General features: G+C 44.1%; 1 protein-coding gene across 30 annotated transcripts in view; it reads right to left on the bottom strand.

The window, feature by feature from the left end:
* Window positions 1-673: 673 nt before the first annotated feature.
* The window catches only part of DLG2 (discs large MAGUK scaffold protein 2), a 1,097,405-nt gene continuing 1,080,948 nt past the window's right edge, over window positions 674-17,130 (bottom strand). For all 30 annotated transcript variants that reach the window (XM_068146154.1, XM_068146173.1, XM_068146144.1 and 27 more), the window contains 6 exons: window positions 13,236-13,286; window positions 12,403-12,504; window positions 11,250-11,422; window positions 10,477-10,586; window positions 4,549-4,640; window positions 674-3,535 (listed from right to left, as the gene is read on the bottom strand). In XM_068146154.1, coding sequence (XP_068002255.1) covers window positions 3,429-3,535; window positions 4,549-4,640; window positions 10,477-10,586; window positions 11,250-11,422; window positions 12,403-12,504; window positions 13,236-13,286 — 635 coding nt within the window. In that variant the 3' untranslated portion in view covers window positions 674-3,428. The remainder of the gene's footprint in view (window positions 3,536-4,548; window positions 4,641-10,476; window positions 10,587-11,249; window positions 11,423-12,402; window positions 12,505-13,235; window positions 13,287-17,130) is intronic.

Raw genomic sequence — 17,130 nt, forward strand, 5'->3', positions numbered from 1 at the left:
TCTGTAGGAAGGGGAAATTCAGCGAGAAAGAAGCTCTTTCAGAGGTTGATGGTCAAACTGTAAGACCAGGTAAAAAGTGCCATTTCACTGAGCCCTGTTAGCAAGCTCTCAATGAGTCAGTGCATGGAGGGTGTTTTGTGGCAAGAAGAAATAAACAGATTGCAGTATTGCACATCTGCACAAAGCTAGCGAGACGGCATTGTGATCATCCATGGGTGGACAAAAAAGATGTGATAGTTTTGGTTCTGCTTAGACCCTACGGTGCTACACACTGTGCCAGAACATGAGAAATAGCACCAGGGGTGTGATCTGGCACTTTTCCTAGAGGGTCTAGCATTTGCATTGCCTCACGTTGAGATGCTCGCAATTCCTTCACATGGACACAAAAGGAATCCGATTATGCTAAGCTGTGCTAGCACCAATATGGTCTCAGGTGCCAGCTGCTGTGGGCTGTGAGTTTGGACATCTCTCTCTCTCTTTTTTTTTTTTCACCAAATATAATTTTCCTTATGTTTCTCTTCCTCCTCCCACTACCACCCAGTATGATCTGAACAGCTGCAGTGCAAAAATGAACTGCAGCCCTGAGGATGCTGAAACACGAAACACAAAATGTCAATGCACAAAACAAATGGGAGCACGAGTCCTAAGGGGTTCAAATAAGACTCCTCACTGCTTCTCTCAGGGCTTTGCTTTTAAATACAGGTTTTATTTAAAAAAAAAACAAAACCAAAAAGGAAAAGAAAACAAAACCAAAATAAAAAGAGAAGTGCAATGGCAACTCTAAATTGGAAGCACAAACAACAGACGGGGAAATAAATAATGTTACTACAGTAACCAAGGACTGATGGAAAAATTGATTGTACTCAGCCATAGTGTTACTGCTCACCATAAAGCACAGCACATGACAAAGCAAAACAGTTACTAGTAGGATAGTACCATAAAGGGCTGCATGCTGAACTAAGAAACAAAGAAGCAGATGTGACTGATTGCTTGAAAACAGAGCTGAAGATTAGAATGAAGTTCCTGCTTTAGGATACTTGGTTTTCCAGGTCTGGTGGGCTAGTTCCCAACCTGTGGCAACAGTGTTTTGCCAGCATGGAAAAAATTCCATGACTCCGAAGATCTGGGGTCACTCTGTGGATTTCTGCAGAATTATCCAAAGTCAAAGCTTTCATTCAGTTATATTTTGTACAAAAAGAAATGTTCTAGCCCTTCTGATGACAAAGCTCTTTTGGAGACTTAACTGAAACCCTTCTATACAAATCTGCGCTGGCCAGGCAAGAAAAATAGTGCTAAAAGAAGTGTGAACTTCTCCAAGTTATCATAGCAGGGCAGTAAGTGAAAGGCGACCTCAGGCCACCCAGATGCCCATGTTTGTAACCCTGTCACTGCTGGTGGCTATATTGCAAGCATCCAGCTCGTCACGCTCCGGGCGGAGGCTGGCTGGGTGTACCTGGCAGCTTGACAGGGTACAGGAACCTAAGCTTCCCATAGACAAGTAACCAGGGAGTCTGTTTAGCGTTTGCCCTTAAACAGCCTTCACTATTAGGGTTACTGTAGCCACCAGCTCAGCGCTGGACTCCTGCGACGCAGCGGGCAGGAGAGCGAGGGCTTTATAGAAACTTGGTCCAGCAGCAGCAAAGGTAATTCAGTTTCCTGTCATAGTATCTTACAGCTGTCCCCTTGTATGGCAGAGTGAAGAATGGCATCAGCACACACAGGAAGGGCGACGTACAAGGAGATAAAAATACCTTGCTCTCCCTTTCCATGCACCCCAAACTGCAATTCCACAGACTTTCCCCAAATCCCTCACAATCTCCATTGCCTCAATTTTTGCTTTTAAGACCCTTGTGGACTGTGAAATGAATGAAGATACAGCTTAGTTGGTGACCTGCCTGTCTATAGAGAGAGGAAAGATCCAATGCTTTCGGTGTTTCCTTTAAAGAAACGGGAAGAGTCATACAACATTGTAGGGTGAAGCGTGACTCCCCCTCCAAGAGAGAAATAATTAACTACATTCAAGCACTGACATTTTGCTTCTGAAGAATTACCTGTTTCAGTGTAAAGATGCATTATCCTTCTGTGTTCAGAAAAGGTCCTACAGGGCAGGAAGTTCAAGAGATCTTTCCACAACGGTGTTCATCGGGATTAAATAGAGGCAAGGGAGAAGATTAAATTGAGAGAAGAACAAGCTGGCAACTCCAATTTAAGGAGTTGTTTTCCTTGTCATTAATCATAGAGAATCTGTCTTGAAATAAGGATAATGCAGCTTGATGGTCCTCTTTACATTTTACAGTCACACAAGGGTGTAAATATTTAATCTTTCAATTAATTAATCTTTACAAAATATCTCACAAAAACATTTTTTACCTATAGAAATTAGCTTTTATACATCAATATACTTTTATTTTTATAAATTATTCCATCTTTAAGTGCCTTCTATCAATATAAATGATAAAATAGACAATCAAAAATGTTAAAGCTTTTCCCAGTTGTATCCCTCCTTGTCAGCAGAGCTGCTGTGAATCCTCACGGATGTGTTTCCCCGTGTGAAGGTGTTTGCGTGCACGTGTGTGTGATGTGAAACGCTTCCATCCGTCCTCTCCCACCCTGCAACTCCATCCAAATACACTACACTGCTGTTAGCTCCTGACACAATAGTGTTTCCAAAGGGGAGAAAAAGAAATGCTTGACTTGGTTTCAGAAATTAAAAGATGTGCATAGTTACCAAAGTCGAGGTGTACCAACTACAAATGTGCAACGACAAGCTTAGGCTCGGACTCACCTCCCGGTCACGTCAAAGAGCATCCGACCAGTGACTGCAGTAGGAAGTGGACCAAGTACTCTGAGCTTGATTTTGCAAGGTGCATGTGGCCCTGATCTAGCAAAATGCTTAAGCCCGTGCTTAGCTTTGAGCACACGAATAGTCCTACTGGATCTGATGGGACTGAACGGCAGAGGGTAGGGTCACAAGTGACTCCAAGTCAACGGGCTACTTGTGTAGGAACTGGGGTCAAGTGCTGAGCGCCTTGCAGGATCAAGCCCTATATGAGATTCAAGAGCTGGGAACTTCTCTTTAAAGCAATCAACACACTGAGCTCAGCCATTGAAATCAATCAAAATGTCCACATGGGCACAGGAGGTGGCTAGCTCCCCTTGGCAGAGAGTCTCCATGTCAAAAGTTTATACCTACAACTCGTGCTCTGAGCACACAACAGATTTGCTTTATATGGTAGAAGTCTTTTTGTTCCTACCCTTTGACCCATCAGTGTCCTTCATGGCTTCAAACACTTTGTGTTGTACATTCATCAAAATTCACATTGACTGCAAAGAACATAAATGCAACAAAAACAGGAAAGCCTCCAAGTAGTATATTATAGTTTTCTTCTAAATATTCTTCCGCCGTAATCAGAGGTGCAGTGGCTAATTTATAATTTTTCCTTTGAAGGAATCCAGATGAAAGGCCCAGATTGTTCTTCAATTACAAGTTTGCATTGATTATATATATCTTCTAAGCTATCTCCTTGGACAATAGCTGCAGTAAGAAAACATAGCAATATTTCTTTCAGTTGATATATCCTACAGCCTCCAGCATCAGCAGATTTTCATTGTACTCATAGATAAAGGAATACTAGAACACTCTGCTGTTGATTATGGAAAAGTCATACACCCTGTGGGTGGCAACCAAGTTCACACCAGTGGCACCGTCCCACGGCAGAGACCCATCCCACTAAGCTGGGTCAGTTTAGAGAACCAGCAGTTGTGTCCTAAGGGAGGGCAGCACGGTAGATTCACACTGTGGCAACTCAAGCTTTAGATTAAATTTAGAAACTCCTTGAGCAGTGAGTAGCAGAAGATTTACAACCTCTTCTTTCCCTGACCTAGTTACAACAAACTCAGTCTGGGCTGCAAAAGTTAACTAGATCAGGCTCAAACTGACAGAAGATAAAGCAACTGCAAGAACAAAGCTGAGTGTCTATACCCTTAAATTCCTGGTCCCTGCAGCAGAAATCTAGAAATGCAGCTCAGATTATGTGCACTGTCAGCATGTGGAGGGACAGCTGGGAACTTGTGAGTGTTAGTCACAAATACAACTCTCTGAATAGGGAGCAGCCTCAACCTGCCTCAAGGAAATGCTGGGGCTCAGAGCAGGTCTTAAATCTTGCTCTTTTACCAGGTGAGGAAGGAGATGCCTTTCTCTTTTCCCTCTGTGATCCACAGCTTGAGCTCTTGCCTTAGGCTGGTGAGGAAATCTTTGCTCTGTACAAATTCAATGATGCAACATTTTTGCTGACTTCATTAAAAGCATTTTGGGGCCAGGAAAAGAATCAGACTAATGCAAACTTATTCCCTCAGAGCATCAAACTTCTGAGGAGTTGAATGCATCAACTGCCCTTGAGTATTAAGGCAAATAGTGGACCCAAGCTAGGAGTCCTTTCTGAGGGCACACCACGCTGGATATGCACTCTGGGCTAGAAGCAGAGCTGATCTGGTTGTTGTGGAAGAAGGAGCTATACCTTGGTGAAAAAATGATTTTCAATAACATACCTGTAAAATATTCTCCAAACTCTTGTTCTAGTTTAATTGCTCGATCGTAGGTTTTCTTCGCTTGCTCCTCCGTGAGGCGTTTGTTCATTTCCCTGCAAAGTCAGAGGCAGTCCTCAGTAAGGTCAGATTCAGAAGAGTTTTCTAAAAGGTATGTTCACCTGAGATGCAGATGGACTGCAAATGGCAGCAGAAGCAGGCTAGCCCCAAGACCCATGTGCAGTTTCAGGATTTTAAGTGTAAATTGATTCTTTTCCAGAACTTTCCCCAGAGTATTTCTCTGCAAAGCTTTTGATTTTGGGCTCACCATTCCACATTGCCCAATGAAATACGAGCTGCAAATCTGGTGACTGCTAACTGAGACAGACTTGTGGTACCAGGAAGCCACAGACAAGTCTGGGAGCCAGGAGGTCTTAAAGTCTGGGCACTCAGAGCACTCCTGCTTCCAGAGCTGAAACTCCTTCAGGAACTTCCCTATCTCCCAGGCCCACGGCTGAACGAGATTGTCCAAGGTGCTGAAATGGAAGTTATGTTTTGGTTGAGGCTGGGAGGTGAAAAGATGATTAATGGCAGGATTCAGCACAGTGAGACTCCTGACTCTGTAGCAGGAGGAGTGGTTGTAATCCCTGCAGGGAAGTCCCCAGAGGAACCCAGCATGTCTTCCAGCGATATTTATTCAGGTGGAGGTATGAATTCCAGACAATCATGAGAAATCAAACTATCTTTCCAGCAGGAAGAGTTAAGATGAGTTTTTAATCTGTATTCTCTTTTCCAGTGCTTTGTGATTAACTACAGAGCTGCCCAGTCAGGTGTGCCTTGTAGATTAAAAAAGACACAGGGTACTGATAATGCAGACCCACAGTGTCAGCAACAGCTTGTTCTTGCCAAGGTTTTGTTGTTTGGTGGAACATTTCTGTTTTGACAGAGGCATTATTTAATAACATGAAGAAATGAATTGTCTTGCCCAGGCATGCTCAGCTTCTAATACCACTGTATACTTTCAAGGAATCAAGTTCATACTCATTTGGTGCCTTACATCTACCAGCCTGCAGATACCCAAGTCAATTAGCAATAACAAACAGAGTTTGCTTGTTCAAGCAAGGATTCCTCTTTCATCAAGCAGGATGGAGATTTTCTGAGGCAACTAGGAAAGCGAGGGAAGGGAGCATCTTGTGTTCTACATGGATCTGACTCTATGCCTTGCACTGAGTCATATGTGGTAATGGACTGTGTGCAGTATGACAGAGGTGATGCAGATCACAGTATCACAGTATCACAGTATCACTTAGGTTGGAAAGGACCTCGAGGATCATTGATAGGAAATTAGGTGCGTGGTGGTGCATAAAAAATGATCTGTGGTGTACACAATAGTCTGAAGTTGCTACAGCTAACTCCTGCATGGCTTCTGGAAAACACCCTGGAAAATGTTCGGGATGCAACAGGATTTCTGGAAACAACTTAATTCTACACAGAGAGAGTGATTGGCCATTGGGATGTGCTGCCCGGGGAGGTGGTGGAGTCACCATCACTGGAGGTGTTCAGGAGGAGACTTGATGGGGTGCTTGGTGCCATGGGTTAGTTGATTAGGTGGTGTTGGTTGATGGGTTGGACACGATGATCTTGAAGGTCTCTTCCAACCTGGTCTATCCTATCCTATCCTATCCTATCCTATCCTATCCTATCCTATCCTATCCTATCCTATCCTACCCTATCCTATCCTATCCTATCCTACCCTATCCTATCCTATCCTATCCTATCCTATCCTATCCTATCCTATCCTATCCTATCCTACCCTATCCTATCCTATCCTATCCTATCCTATCCTATCCTATCCTATCCTATCCTATCCTATCCTACCCTACCCTACTCTACTCCACTCTACTCTACTCTACTCTACTCTACTCTACTCTATCCATCTATGTAACTACCCACACAGGTGGGAGCGCTGCTTAGGCTTCCCTGGGAGCATCAATGCAATGCAGAGAGCAGGTTTATAAAATCAAGGATAAGAAAGATTTCTTGAAAAATGTGTGAGGGTTATTTGTGGATTATATGAAGAGGTTTCATATGTGCCAGGCTGTGTCATGCTGGGTCATGCACTGCATTTGTAATACTACTGATTCTCTTTATTGGAATGATTGCTATCTGACTGAGAGCAGGAAGGCTTCTCACCAGCTCTGCCTACCTGAACACATCTTTAGGAGCCTGAACCAAAACTGTCTAGAAGTGGGACATAACCATTGCAAAGTCTTATGCAAACTCAACATTTAAACTCATCTTAAGGACACTGGCAATATTTTAGTGCCAACAATATCCTCCTCCTTCCAGATCTATTTCTGGTAACTTTCTGAGGAGTCATCTTCAATATCCTTCAATATCAGAGGAGAAAACAGCTGAAAAAAATAAAGAAGCACTTGCAATAACAAATGCTTTACCAGGAGCAGGAATTTGCATTCTATATGCAGGGCATAGATTTGCCTGGGGTGTAAAACTCTGCTAGTTAGAGTCATGCCTGATGCCTTCAGGAGGGGAGTGAGAATGGGGAGGACGTTGATGTCCATTTTTCCTGATGAATTAAAAGATCCAACAAACAACAGTCCCTTCTACTTCCCCCCCCGCCCCCATTTCTTAGCCAGGGACCTGTGCAGCTGGGAAATGCAAAATGCTTGCAAAAAGCTGTTCCTTCAGGCACGTTTTTCTCCTCTCCCAGTGAAGTCTCTTCATGACATCCAGCGCTCATCCCCATGATCCCACTACTGTCTTTTAGGGACAGACCAGCTGAGAGGTACCAACGGAGGTATCAACAGGGACCCCTCTGGCATTAAAACTTTGAGGTGCAGTCATGTAGAGATGGGAAAGGAAGGAGGGGGGAGAAGTTTGCTTGCAGTAATTTGATTGCTAGGTCTGAATTTAATTGCAGAAAGCAGGCTGAGGAGATACCCAGCTCAGGTCACACACGCTGGTTACTTTCACACCCGACAGCTCTTCATGGCCTTGCACTGCTGTCGTCATGAGTTTGTATTTCCAGAGAACCAGCCATAAGCAAGTTTCAAGGGGAGGCAAAAGCTTAGTTTATGCTCCTTTCACTCTTCCCTTCACTGCTAGATGGGTGCAAAGGAACATGTGCGTAAATGATGATTGCCACCTTCAAATTTAAGTGCTAATTTGGCCACAAGTTAAAGCTTTTGACTTTGTTTCTCTGCATCTTCTGATTAATAGTTTTTTATCTCTCATGGTTTTACCTTGCTATTACACTAACTCTTAACTAATCAATATGAACAGAAGTAATAGTTATGGCAGGTGAGCCTATAATTTGTGTGGTGGTAGTTATGTACATAAGAAAGGCTGAACACAGTTATGCTGTCATTGAAAGGTCCTCTTTCTGTGCCCACAGAGCACTGCTTCACCATGTTAAACTTCTCCATATTACAGTAACAGTGTCTCCTGGAAAGGGAATAGATTGGTTCATCTATGCACCCCCTACAGCTTACATCAGAGTATACATTTGTTCAGCCTGAGTGATTCAGCTTTGTCACTGAATGAAATGGTCTGCACAAGCAAGGGGCTCAGAATTGTGTCAGAATTATTCTCAGGACTATTAAAAATAAAGGAGACTAATACTGTTTGTATGAAAGGAGTTCTCATTTCTGTTAGAAACTAACTTCAGGTGCTCTTCGATCAGATAAATGCACATTAGGTAGATTAGCTAGATAAAAAGATTCCTTGTGGAGAGCCTGCTGCAGGGGATAAACTACTTTAGAATGCCTGAATTAATTAAATAGTTTTCTCTCTCTTTTCCCCCTTCTTTTCTCCCCCACCCCCTCCTCCCCCCAACTTCTATTGTGTTTCCATCATTTATTTGTACCCTGTTACTGCCAGAAGTCCCAAGCTAGTACTGATATTTGTTTGCTAGGAGTTTTGCTGTCCCATGGAACTTTATATTTCTAATTAAGGATGCCCTCCACAGAGTATTTGCAGAGCAAAGAAGTCAATGTCATACAACCTATTTTATTCTGATTGTCCCTACCCTACTGTCAGCACTGAGGCAGGTTTGAATTTGGGGAGTGGAGAGCAGACACCTTTTGATTTAGATCATGAAGGGAAATTCTTCTAACTCTGCCTGTTCTGTCCTAAGTGAAATATTAGCATGGGTTTGATTTCATAACAGGAGGATTGTCACAGTGCATCTTCATAACATTTTCCAGTCAAGTCTTTTCAGGGATTTGCTGTTCCTGCATCAAATCAATGAAACCTTTGTGTGATTGTCACATATCTGCTTCTGCCCAATGTGTTTTTCAGAGTAAGTGCCACTTTTAATTAATCAATTAACTATTTTTTAATCACTCCAGGTGCCATGTCAGCATGTAACAAATAATGGAAATATTTTATTGATGGAAAAACGTTAGGTTAAATCTGTCTTAAAACAATTGGTGTGCAATGTAGGCTATCAGACCGCTCCTCCCCTTCTATACAGCAGGATAATCAAGATATAACTGAATGCCAAGAATTCACGATGGTGTTGGTCAGGGTGGGGCTGTGCAAATAGCACATGCTGAGCATAGGCCACAGAATGTAACTGGACATTCATCTACCTCATCACCAAGAAAGCAGGCCCAGAAGGAATGTGCACTGGGTCATGGGATGGGGCATGTTCGCAGTCTCCAGCTCCGTGATGGAACCCAGAGCCAGCTCACCATTTCAGCTGAAGCCTCATCCATACCCAGTTAAAAAAGAGATAATTATCTGTCTCTTGTGTCCTTACACAACTGCAGCCCATGGCTGCACTTTTCTCTTCTGCAACTGCATTACCATCCATTCACATTCCTCTGTGATCCATCCCAACCACCAGATGCTTTTCTGCAGTGCTATAGCTTAATTATTCCCTGCTTGTATTCATGCATTTAATTTTCTCTACTCTGTCTGTGCTGAATTTCATCTTACTGATTTTACACTGAGATCTAATCTTATCCTCCCAAGTGCTTGCCACCTCACTCACCAACTTTACCAAAGTACTGCCTGTTTCATCATTCCAGTAATTCATGAACAAGAGGTCCCAAACAGAGACACAGATCAGGAAACACAAGGTTGCCGTTACCCACCCATTGAAGAGTGCCCTTTTCAATGGCTGAGTACATTGTGCATATGCTCTCTAGGTTCCCTCTATTTCCCTCATCATGAGTGTCATATTTCTCTAAGCTGCTACTGAGAGTGCCCCATAGAGCCAGAATGAAAATCAAGATGGAACACAACTATTGAGATCCATCTCATGGAAGGAAATCAGATTGATGTGATTTACCCTTGATGCACGTACACTGACTACATCTTACAACATTTTTATCCTCTCAGTCACCATCCTTGAGTTGCTTAATTGTTCCCCAGATTCCAGAGTTCTCCTCAGGTTTGGAATTAGGTTGCCTGGTGATGGCATTAAGTTGTTGCCTGCTTTTTCCTTCCTTTAAGCGTTATGTTTGCTCCTCTCCAGTCCCATGGGTCATTCCCTATCCCCTTACAGACCTTCATGTATATGAAGAGGTGATAAAGAGGCACACCCCACAAATCTGACACGTGCTTATCTTCTGGTTCACCTGCTGTGACCAGGCTTTACACCCACCGAGCACCCAAGGCTGCATAGGATGAGCCATTCTGCATGAGCTCTTGGTGAACTTGCTGCATGGGTTGGAGCCAGTATACCAAGCACTGCCAGCACATAAGGCCACATGGCTCACTCTGAGAGGTCCAAAGGCAGCATTGGCTTCCTTCTAGAGGTGCTGGGATACAGTGGATGGCAGAAAGGGAAAGCAAGTTTCCACTGATCCCACTTCCTCCCATAATTACTGATTTTAGAGGACAGGTAATATCTAGGCTCAAAGTTTGTGCTGTTCCACCTGAGACTGTACTCTGAGTAAAGTGCTTGAAGGAGTTTGTACTTACATCAGAGGCTCCCATGATTTAGGCTTAATGAAGATAGCGATGGGATAGAGTTGTGCAACCTGTAGTCGTTTGATGGCATTTCCTGACACATCAAGTATACAGTGCTTGCCCTGTTGGAAAGAGAGGAGGGTGTGTTTGTTTTGCAGAGTATGCTGCAGATCAGCCAAAGGAAGGGAAGCAGTTCTGCGAGGCAGTGCCCTGGCACGTCTGGGAAGGGGGAGCACAGGACTCTACCCTCTCTATTTTAGTGCTAACAAAAAAAATCTTCTGGATATATGTGAGCAAAGCTGGCTCTTGTGTTCACTGGAATGAACTTTGTGGGGAGGATTTTCTTCAGAGATGAGGAAAATCACTTCCTAAAAATAGTAGGCTGTCTATGTTCTTACTGCTTAATTCAGTTCTTGTTTGTCTCAAAGACTCCCCGTGTCACCTGGGGCAATCATTTGATCTCTCTGTGCTTTGTTCATTCACCTCAGTGAAAGTGAGTTCATTTACCTGTCTTACAGAGGGAAAAGGGAAGACTGTCTTGGGGCATACTTGGTATGATGTGGAGCATCCCTGGATCCATGGCACTACATCCAGGTGGAGAAGGTGCCAAGGATGTTGTCATTCAAAGTCAGAGGCTCCACTTATGGAGCCATTATAAAGCCTGTAAGTATTAGGATGCCATTCTGCAGGTATTTTATAGCTTTGGCAGAGGAAGCATGCCTGAGGTTCAACCTAGAAACAGAACAGATCATGCTGCACGGTCAATAAAACTAGCGTCAACCTACCCGTTCTGCCACAAATCTCACAGACTGGACACTAGTTCCATATAAATTATCATTGTACTGCCCAGCTTCTATAAATTTGTGCTCTTGGATATCTTTTTCCATTTGTTCTCTTGAAATGACAAAGTGATAATCTCTGCCATCCACTTCGTAGTCACGCTTTGGCCGTGTGGTATCTGCACAAGACAAGAGATGGAAGATCAGCGAGCCTGTGAAAACATTCCACTCAAAACCATTGCAGTGAAGCTTTGCTCAGTGCAAAGCACTGGCTCTGCCTGTAAATGGAGGTGCTTCACACCTGGCAGCGAGTCTTTGCCTGCCACACGCATTTGTTTCAGTGTAGCTATGACAATGAAGATGACTTTTTAAAGCAATACCTCCTGATGTTTACCTCCAACCCACACTTGCAGGCTAATGTAAAATTAGGTTTTCTGAGAGGTTCACTTAGTTTCAGCAGGACCATACACAGACCCCCAATTCAAAATGCTCTCCAGATTGTACATCTAATCCTATTACAGTGGGAAAAAACGAATGAGAATCTCATCAGTTTCATTTAGCCTTACTGATAAGGCTGACTCTGATCTCGTCTCTAGAAATTTTAGGCTGGTGCGCTGCAGAGACCACAGTTTAAAGTGAAGTAAGACTGCAATCAGGGGCTCAAAAGAACAGCAAACTCTAATGATCCCAGAAACAAACACCCTACTGAATTCAGGGTCCAATATTGGTTTCAGATCAGGCAGCCTAAATCTCACACCAGCCACAGATTGATTACTCTGTGTTTTTATTGATGGATGCTGTGCGATTGAGTTGAAATCATCCTACATTGTATCAGCATCTCAAGCCTTTATCTTGTTTGAAATAGCCAGGGATTCATTGATGAGCAAATGGAACCAGTGGCTAGAGAGCTCCTTCTTTACAAAAATACCACAGCTTTTGAGACAACTTCTTTTCAGCAAATTCTTTCCAGACCTTCACAATCTTTTCTTTTGCTTCTGCTGTTCCTCTCCCCTTTTTTCATCTGCCCAATGGAGAAATGGCTTTTGAGCTCTCAGCTGTGCACAGCTCATGAATGCTGCTTCCACAGCAGTGTCCTCAACGTGTGGTGCCACAGGACACATCTCACCCAGCTGCACAACGAGGAGCAGAGCATACTCACGTGGTACACACGACCCAAACTTGTCAGGGAATTCAGATATCAAATCGTCGTTGATCCGATCTTTCATGGGACCCAGGATGATAACCGGCCTGGTGTAATTGACTGAGCAACAAAAGAAAGGGATCATTTGATGACCTTACTGCCAGTGACAGCAAATCTTCCCACAGACACACCAACCAGAGTTGCTGCCTTTATGTACTAAGTGAACACTGAGGTGTACATTTCCATGACAAGTAATTGATTTATTGATACAGGTAAGGGGGCAGGGACGAGCAGCGCTCACTTGGCAGAGCTCTGGGGTGGGGCATGCACACGTAGTCAAACAACTGTGTGTGGGGTGTGTGTGTTTGCCACTGGGCAACAGCATCACTCCTAAATGCTTGTAGATGGACAGGAGGCAGGGAAAGAACATTGCAGCATTTTTTTACTCAGTTATGTGATTGAATCCCCATGAAATCAGGTGGGTGCACTGATACTTTCAGTTGCTCTCCTGTGAGTTCACTCAGCCTGGTTGGAGGCACATATCACTTGAGAAGGAGATTAATAAAGGCTTCCCCTGTAACAATTTTGTAGTGAATAAAAAATGAACATTTTGTAGGCTGAGAGCATGAGAGCATACTAGGGAGAGTCCTGAGAATGTTAGGACTTGGGGACTAGAAAGGAAGACCCTTACATCATTTCTCTTGCATGTGATAGACCAAGTGGCCAAAGGGAAAAAAAAAAGGGGCTGCAGAGAATCTGAGGCTGGTACAGCAAGGCCTCCTGCTCTGCTGGCCCCAAAATATGGAAGGAAAAATACAAGGAACAGGGACAGAAAAGCAGATGGAACTTACTTTCCTGTCTGCTGACAGGTTCATAAGAAAAGATGCAGTCTTCTTGGCCTCCTGATGAGAGAAGAAAGAAAAGAGATTGAAGGTGACAAGCCACACATCCGGTGCTAGAGCTTGATGAGATGCTTCACATAGAGACAGATTGGGTTCAACACTCTTCTCTGGTAATGCTCTCACCTGAACCATTCCAAAGTCCCTTCATAACTTTAAAGTGTGGAGACCCCTTTTTTTGCCTTCCCCTCCCCCCTCTGCCACAATTCTCTTGGCTGCAGTTGAGTTTTTCCAATGCTGGACAATAAGGCTTCATTATTGATTTGATAGCAAGGCTGGTTACAAGGGCAGAAATGTGAGCTGCAATTCTTTTGCTTGTCTGGTTGTTAAGACTCTAACTTGCTGATGCAGGGCAAATCCACAGGCTACCTAAAGGCAACGATTTTTATCCTCAGAATATATGCTTCTTTGGGTGTTTTTGGGTGTGGGGGGTGTGGGGGTGGGTGTGTGGGAGTGTGGGGAATAATCCTTCTCTACATAACCTCCATAGCCTGGTTTATTCACAGCCTGACACCTAGCTATGAGCTCTTTTCCGATGCTTATCCTTTCCTGGAACACAGAACTCACAGCATCATATTTTACTCCCTCATCCTCCCTCCACTCCTGTCAGGACAGTGCTGCTTTCACATGGTGACATTTTCAAACAGACATTTGCCATGAGAAACAAGTGGCACTACATGGACCAGGACTTGGGTGCAGATGTACAGCTCCAACACAGCACTGTTCTCTCTTCTATCACAGTGCAAGAGGAGAGAGGGGAGGATTCTTCAGCCTCCTTCATGAATAATTCCAAGACATTTCTTTTTCTAGGTCACTGTCACATACTTGGTACCACATAAGGGCTCTGCCAGGGCTAAATATGGCTTAGGCTCAGTAAAGTTTAAAATAGTGATTTTATTTTTACTCAGTTCAGAACTCATCTCAGAAGAGCCACAGATGGGATTTTGCAACCACTTTAGACACTGCTAAAGAAAGAGAGGCAGGAGGGGTACCAAGGCGTTAAAAGCCAGACAGGGTCGCCTTCTCTTCACCTGCTTGCACGCACGTGAGTCTGTTACTTTATTCTGGTGGGCTCCTGCCACACCCAAGTGTGCATGTGCAGGGGACACCTGCTGGGTGCCATAGGGATGATTTAGAGGGGGCCACACCTCACCCCGAAGTAGTAGTCTGGTTTCTTGGTCACTTATGAGGCTCCATGAACTACACTGACAAGCTCTGTACTAGGTTCAATGCCTAGCTTGCACCTACAAACCCTTTTGTGGCTCTGTCTTAAGCTGACTCCCACTTCGTGCATCTAATATACTGACAGGCATTTTTTTGTGATCTATAATCTAGACAGCTGTAAGAAATGGGTGAAAAGCTTTTCAAGTGAAAATAATGTTGTGGTTTAGGACAGTGACAGAAAAAGCAAATGGAAGAGAATGTGCAGATGTGTTAGGAGAGAGGGAACAGACAGAGCCAACTCCAGCCTGGCAATGATGCTAAAGCAGTGAAGGAGAAGACATGAGTTTTAACAAAAGGAAGAAATGAGACAGCTTTTGTGGACAAGGCAACCTGGCATATGAGGAGTGTTGATTAGGGGTTTTCTTCCCTGTTTGCAACCAGGGTTTAGCTTTGGCTTTTTGCAAAGTTAAGAACCTAGAAAAATTGTTACACTACGTTCCCTGCACCAGATGGATTATTTCCCCTTCAGTTTCTCTGGGGCCTTTGAGGGTGACATGGAACTCAGGGTGTTGCATTTCCCTGGAGATGCAATGATTCAGGGCCTGTCATGTGTCCCCCCAGAGGCAGGGCTGAGCTTTCCAATGGTGTGAGAGAGGCAGTCTTGGAGTGGGCGACAAAGCCATGGTGTACCAGGCCTGTGGAGGGGAGCTGTTTGTACGAGCACGGTCTTTACCTTGGAAAGACTTGTTTCTGTGTCACACAGAATGGAATTACCTTCAGAACTCTATTGTGAGTGCTCATGCCTGTGCTAGTCCCTAGGAACCCTTCAGAGTAGGTGCTATCAAGCAGGCAAGTGCTCATTCTAAGCGAGGAATCATCTGACCTGTGTTAGATGTCCACACTAGGATGGTTGTCAGAAGGGTGAGTTTGTCTCCATTGTCCCATAAGGGCACTTCACCAACCAGGTCAGATGCAGAATGGCATGGAAGTTGCAATGACAAGCAAGTGGAGGGAGATTACCAGTAGCTCTGACACTATTGTCTAAAAACGTCTCTGTGGGCTAACATTTGGCTTAGGCACAGAATTGAAACTGACAGAACAAGCCAGCACAGATTTTGCCCTCTGCCTCGCCCAGCCTCTGACAGACGTGTCCATGTGCTGAAGCTGTTGTTACATCCATGCTGGCAGCAGGATGTGGGCTAGGACACACATGGCTGTCATGTTACAGAAATCTTGTGAGGCTGGCACCAGACTGAGGGCAAAGGAAAAGCTCCAGCCCACCCCAATTTTGCTGAAGCTTAAGCCATTAGAAAGTAAGGAGAAACTTTGAGGCTGACTGTGATAGACAGAGCCTTCAAGATTGACATCCTCCTGAGTGAGAGCTCTTCAAGTGCTGAACTTTAGACCCAATGTGGAGTGCAAGCAGGGGGAAACTTGCACCATTTCCACTACTTTAGTTTGTGGAAAAAGGACTCAGGAAGTTCAAGTTTCTATGTGAATAAAATCCTTCCAAGTAGTGTCCAGACAAACCCCTGTAAGTGCCTAGAGACTAATATGCATGGTAGCAGGACCAGATGGTATTCTTAATGACCTCTGCTCAGTCACTAAGGGACAGTTTTGAAGCAGTCCATAAAGTATTAAGTATAATGAAGAGCTCTCGAGTCAATCAATAATTGGATTGCTATAATCTTGTGATGGCTTTGAGTTGTCAGACAGAGTGTGAAATCCGACAGGACACAGGCTTCTATTTATCATTTGACTAAGCCTCATTTACCGCCCACATTAACGGCTTAATTAGCACAGGTTACCTATATTGATCTGCAGAACCTTCCTGAAATGTCACGGCCAAAGCAAAGAGAGGAAAACAAAGACAGACAAAGCCCTTTCTGTAGGATTTCAGTGTGACTCTTTGCTCTTCAGTACAATCCCATCAAGCCAAAAGGAGAGAAAAAGAAGGAAAATATGGAGAGATGAAACAAAAAAAGAAGCTTTCCTGAATGTAACAGTGATGAGTAAAATTACTGGGGAGGGGGGTGGGGGTGAGGGGGTGGGAGGATGGGGCTTTCACTTTCCCAGCATTGCTAGGGCTCTGCTTGCCTTTGGTTTTAGTTTGTTGATCATTTCTCTTGTTTGGGAAGACAAGAATGACTTGGAGTTGTTATGACTCATGGCCTCTATAAACCAGGCCCTGAGAGGTCGTGCACAGTGGGAGGAGTTTCATAAGGATTGCTTATTTCATCCCTTTAAAGGATTTTATAGTCTTTCAGCATGGAAGCCCTAAAATGAATTGAAGGTGTTGCTTCTGTTTGCTCTTTCTGATGAGGTGGCAGAAAGTCTGTGAAGGACTCAAACCCACTTTCAGGTAGCTATAAGGCATTTTCCCTGTAATCCACAAAAAGGGTTGTTTTGCCAGGGCATCCAGAGCTTGCACACTGCTGCTGTAGCTGCACATAGTGTGTGAGTAATGGGGCAGGAGAGCTGCTGTGAGCTGCTGGGGTGCAGCCACCACGTAACCAAAACCCCACACTCACTGAGCACCTCAGGCAGTGAGAACCCATGGATTTTGGCTATGAATGAAAAAAATCTCTATAGGGATCCAAGGCAGTGAAAAGAAATCAAACCACAAAAGTAGCACTCGTGAAGACAGCTAAACATTCTCTCTGACTTTAGAGAAATCAAGGAG

This window comes from Melanerpes formicivorus, unplaced genomic scaffold (genome assembly GCF_026170545.1).
Source record: "Melanerpes formicivorus ecotype bairdi unplaced genomic scaffold, bMelFor1.0.p_v2 SCAF_1, whole genome shotgun sequence".
Taxonomy (NCBI): domain Eukaryota; kingdom Metazoa; phylum Chordata; class Aves; order Piciformes; family Picidae; genus Melanerpes; species Melanerpes formicivorus.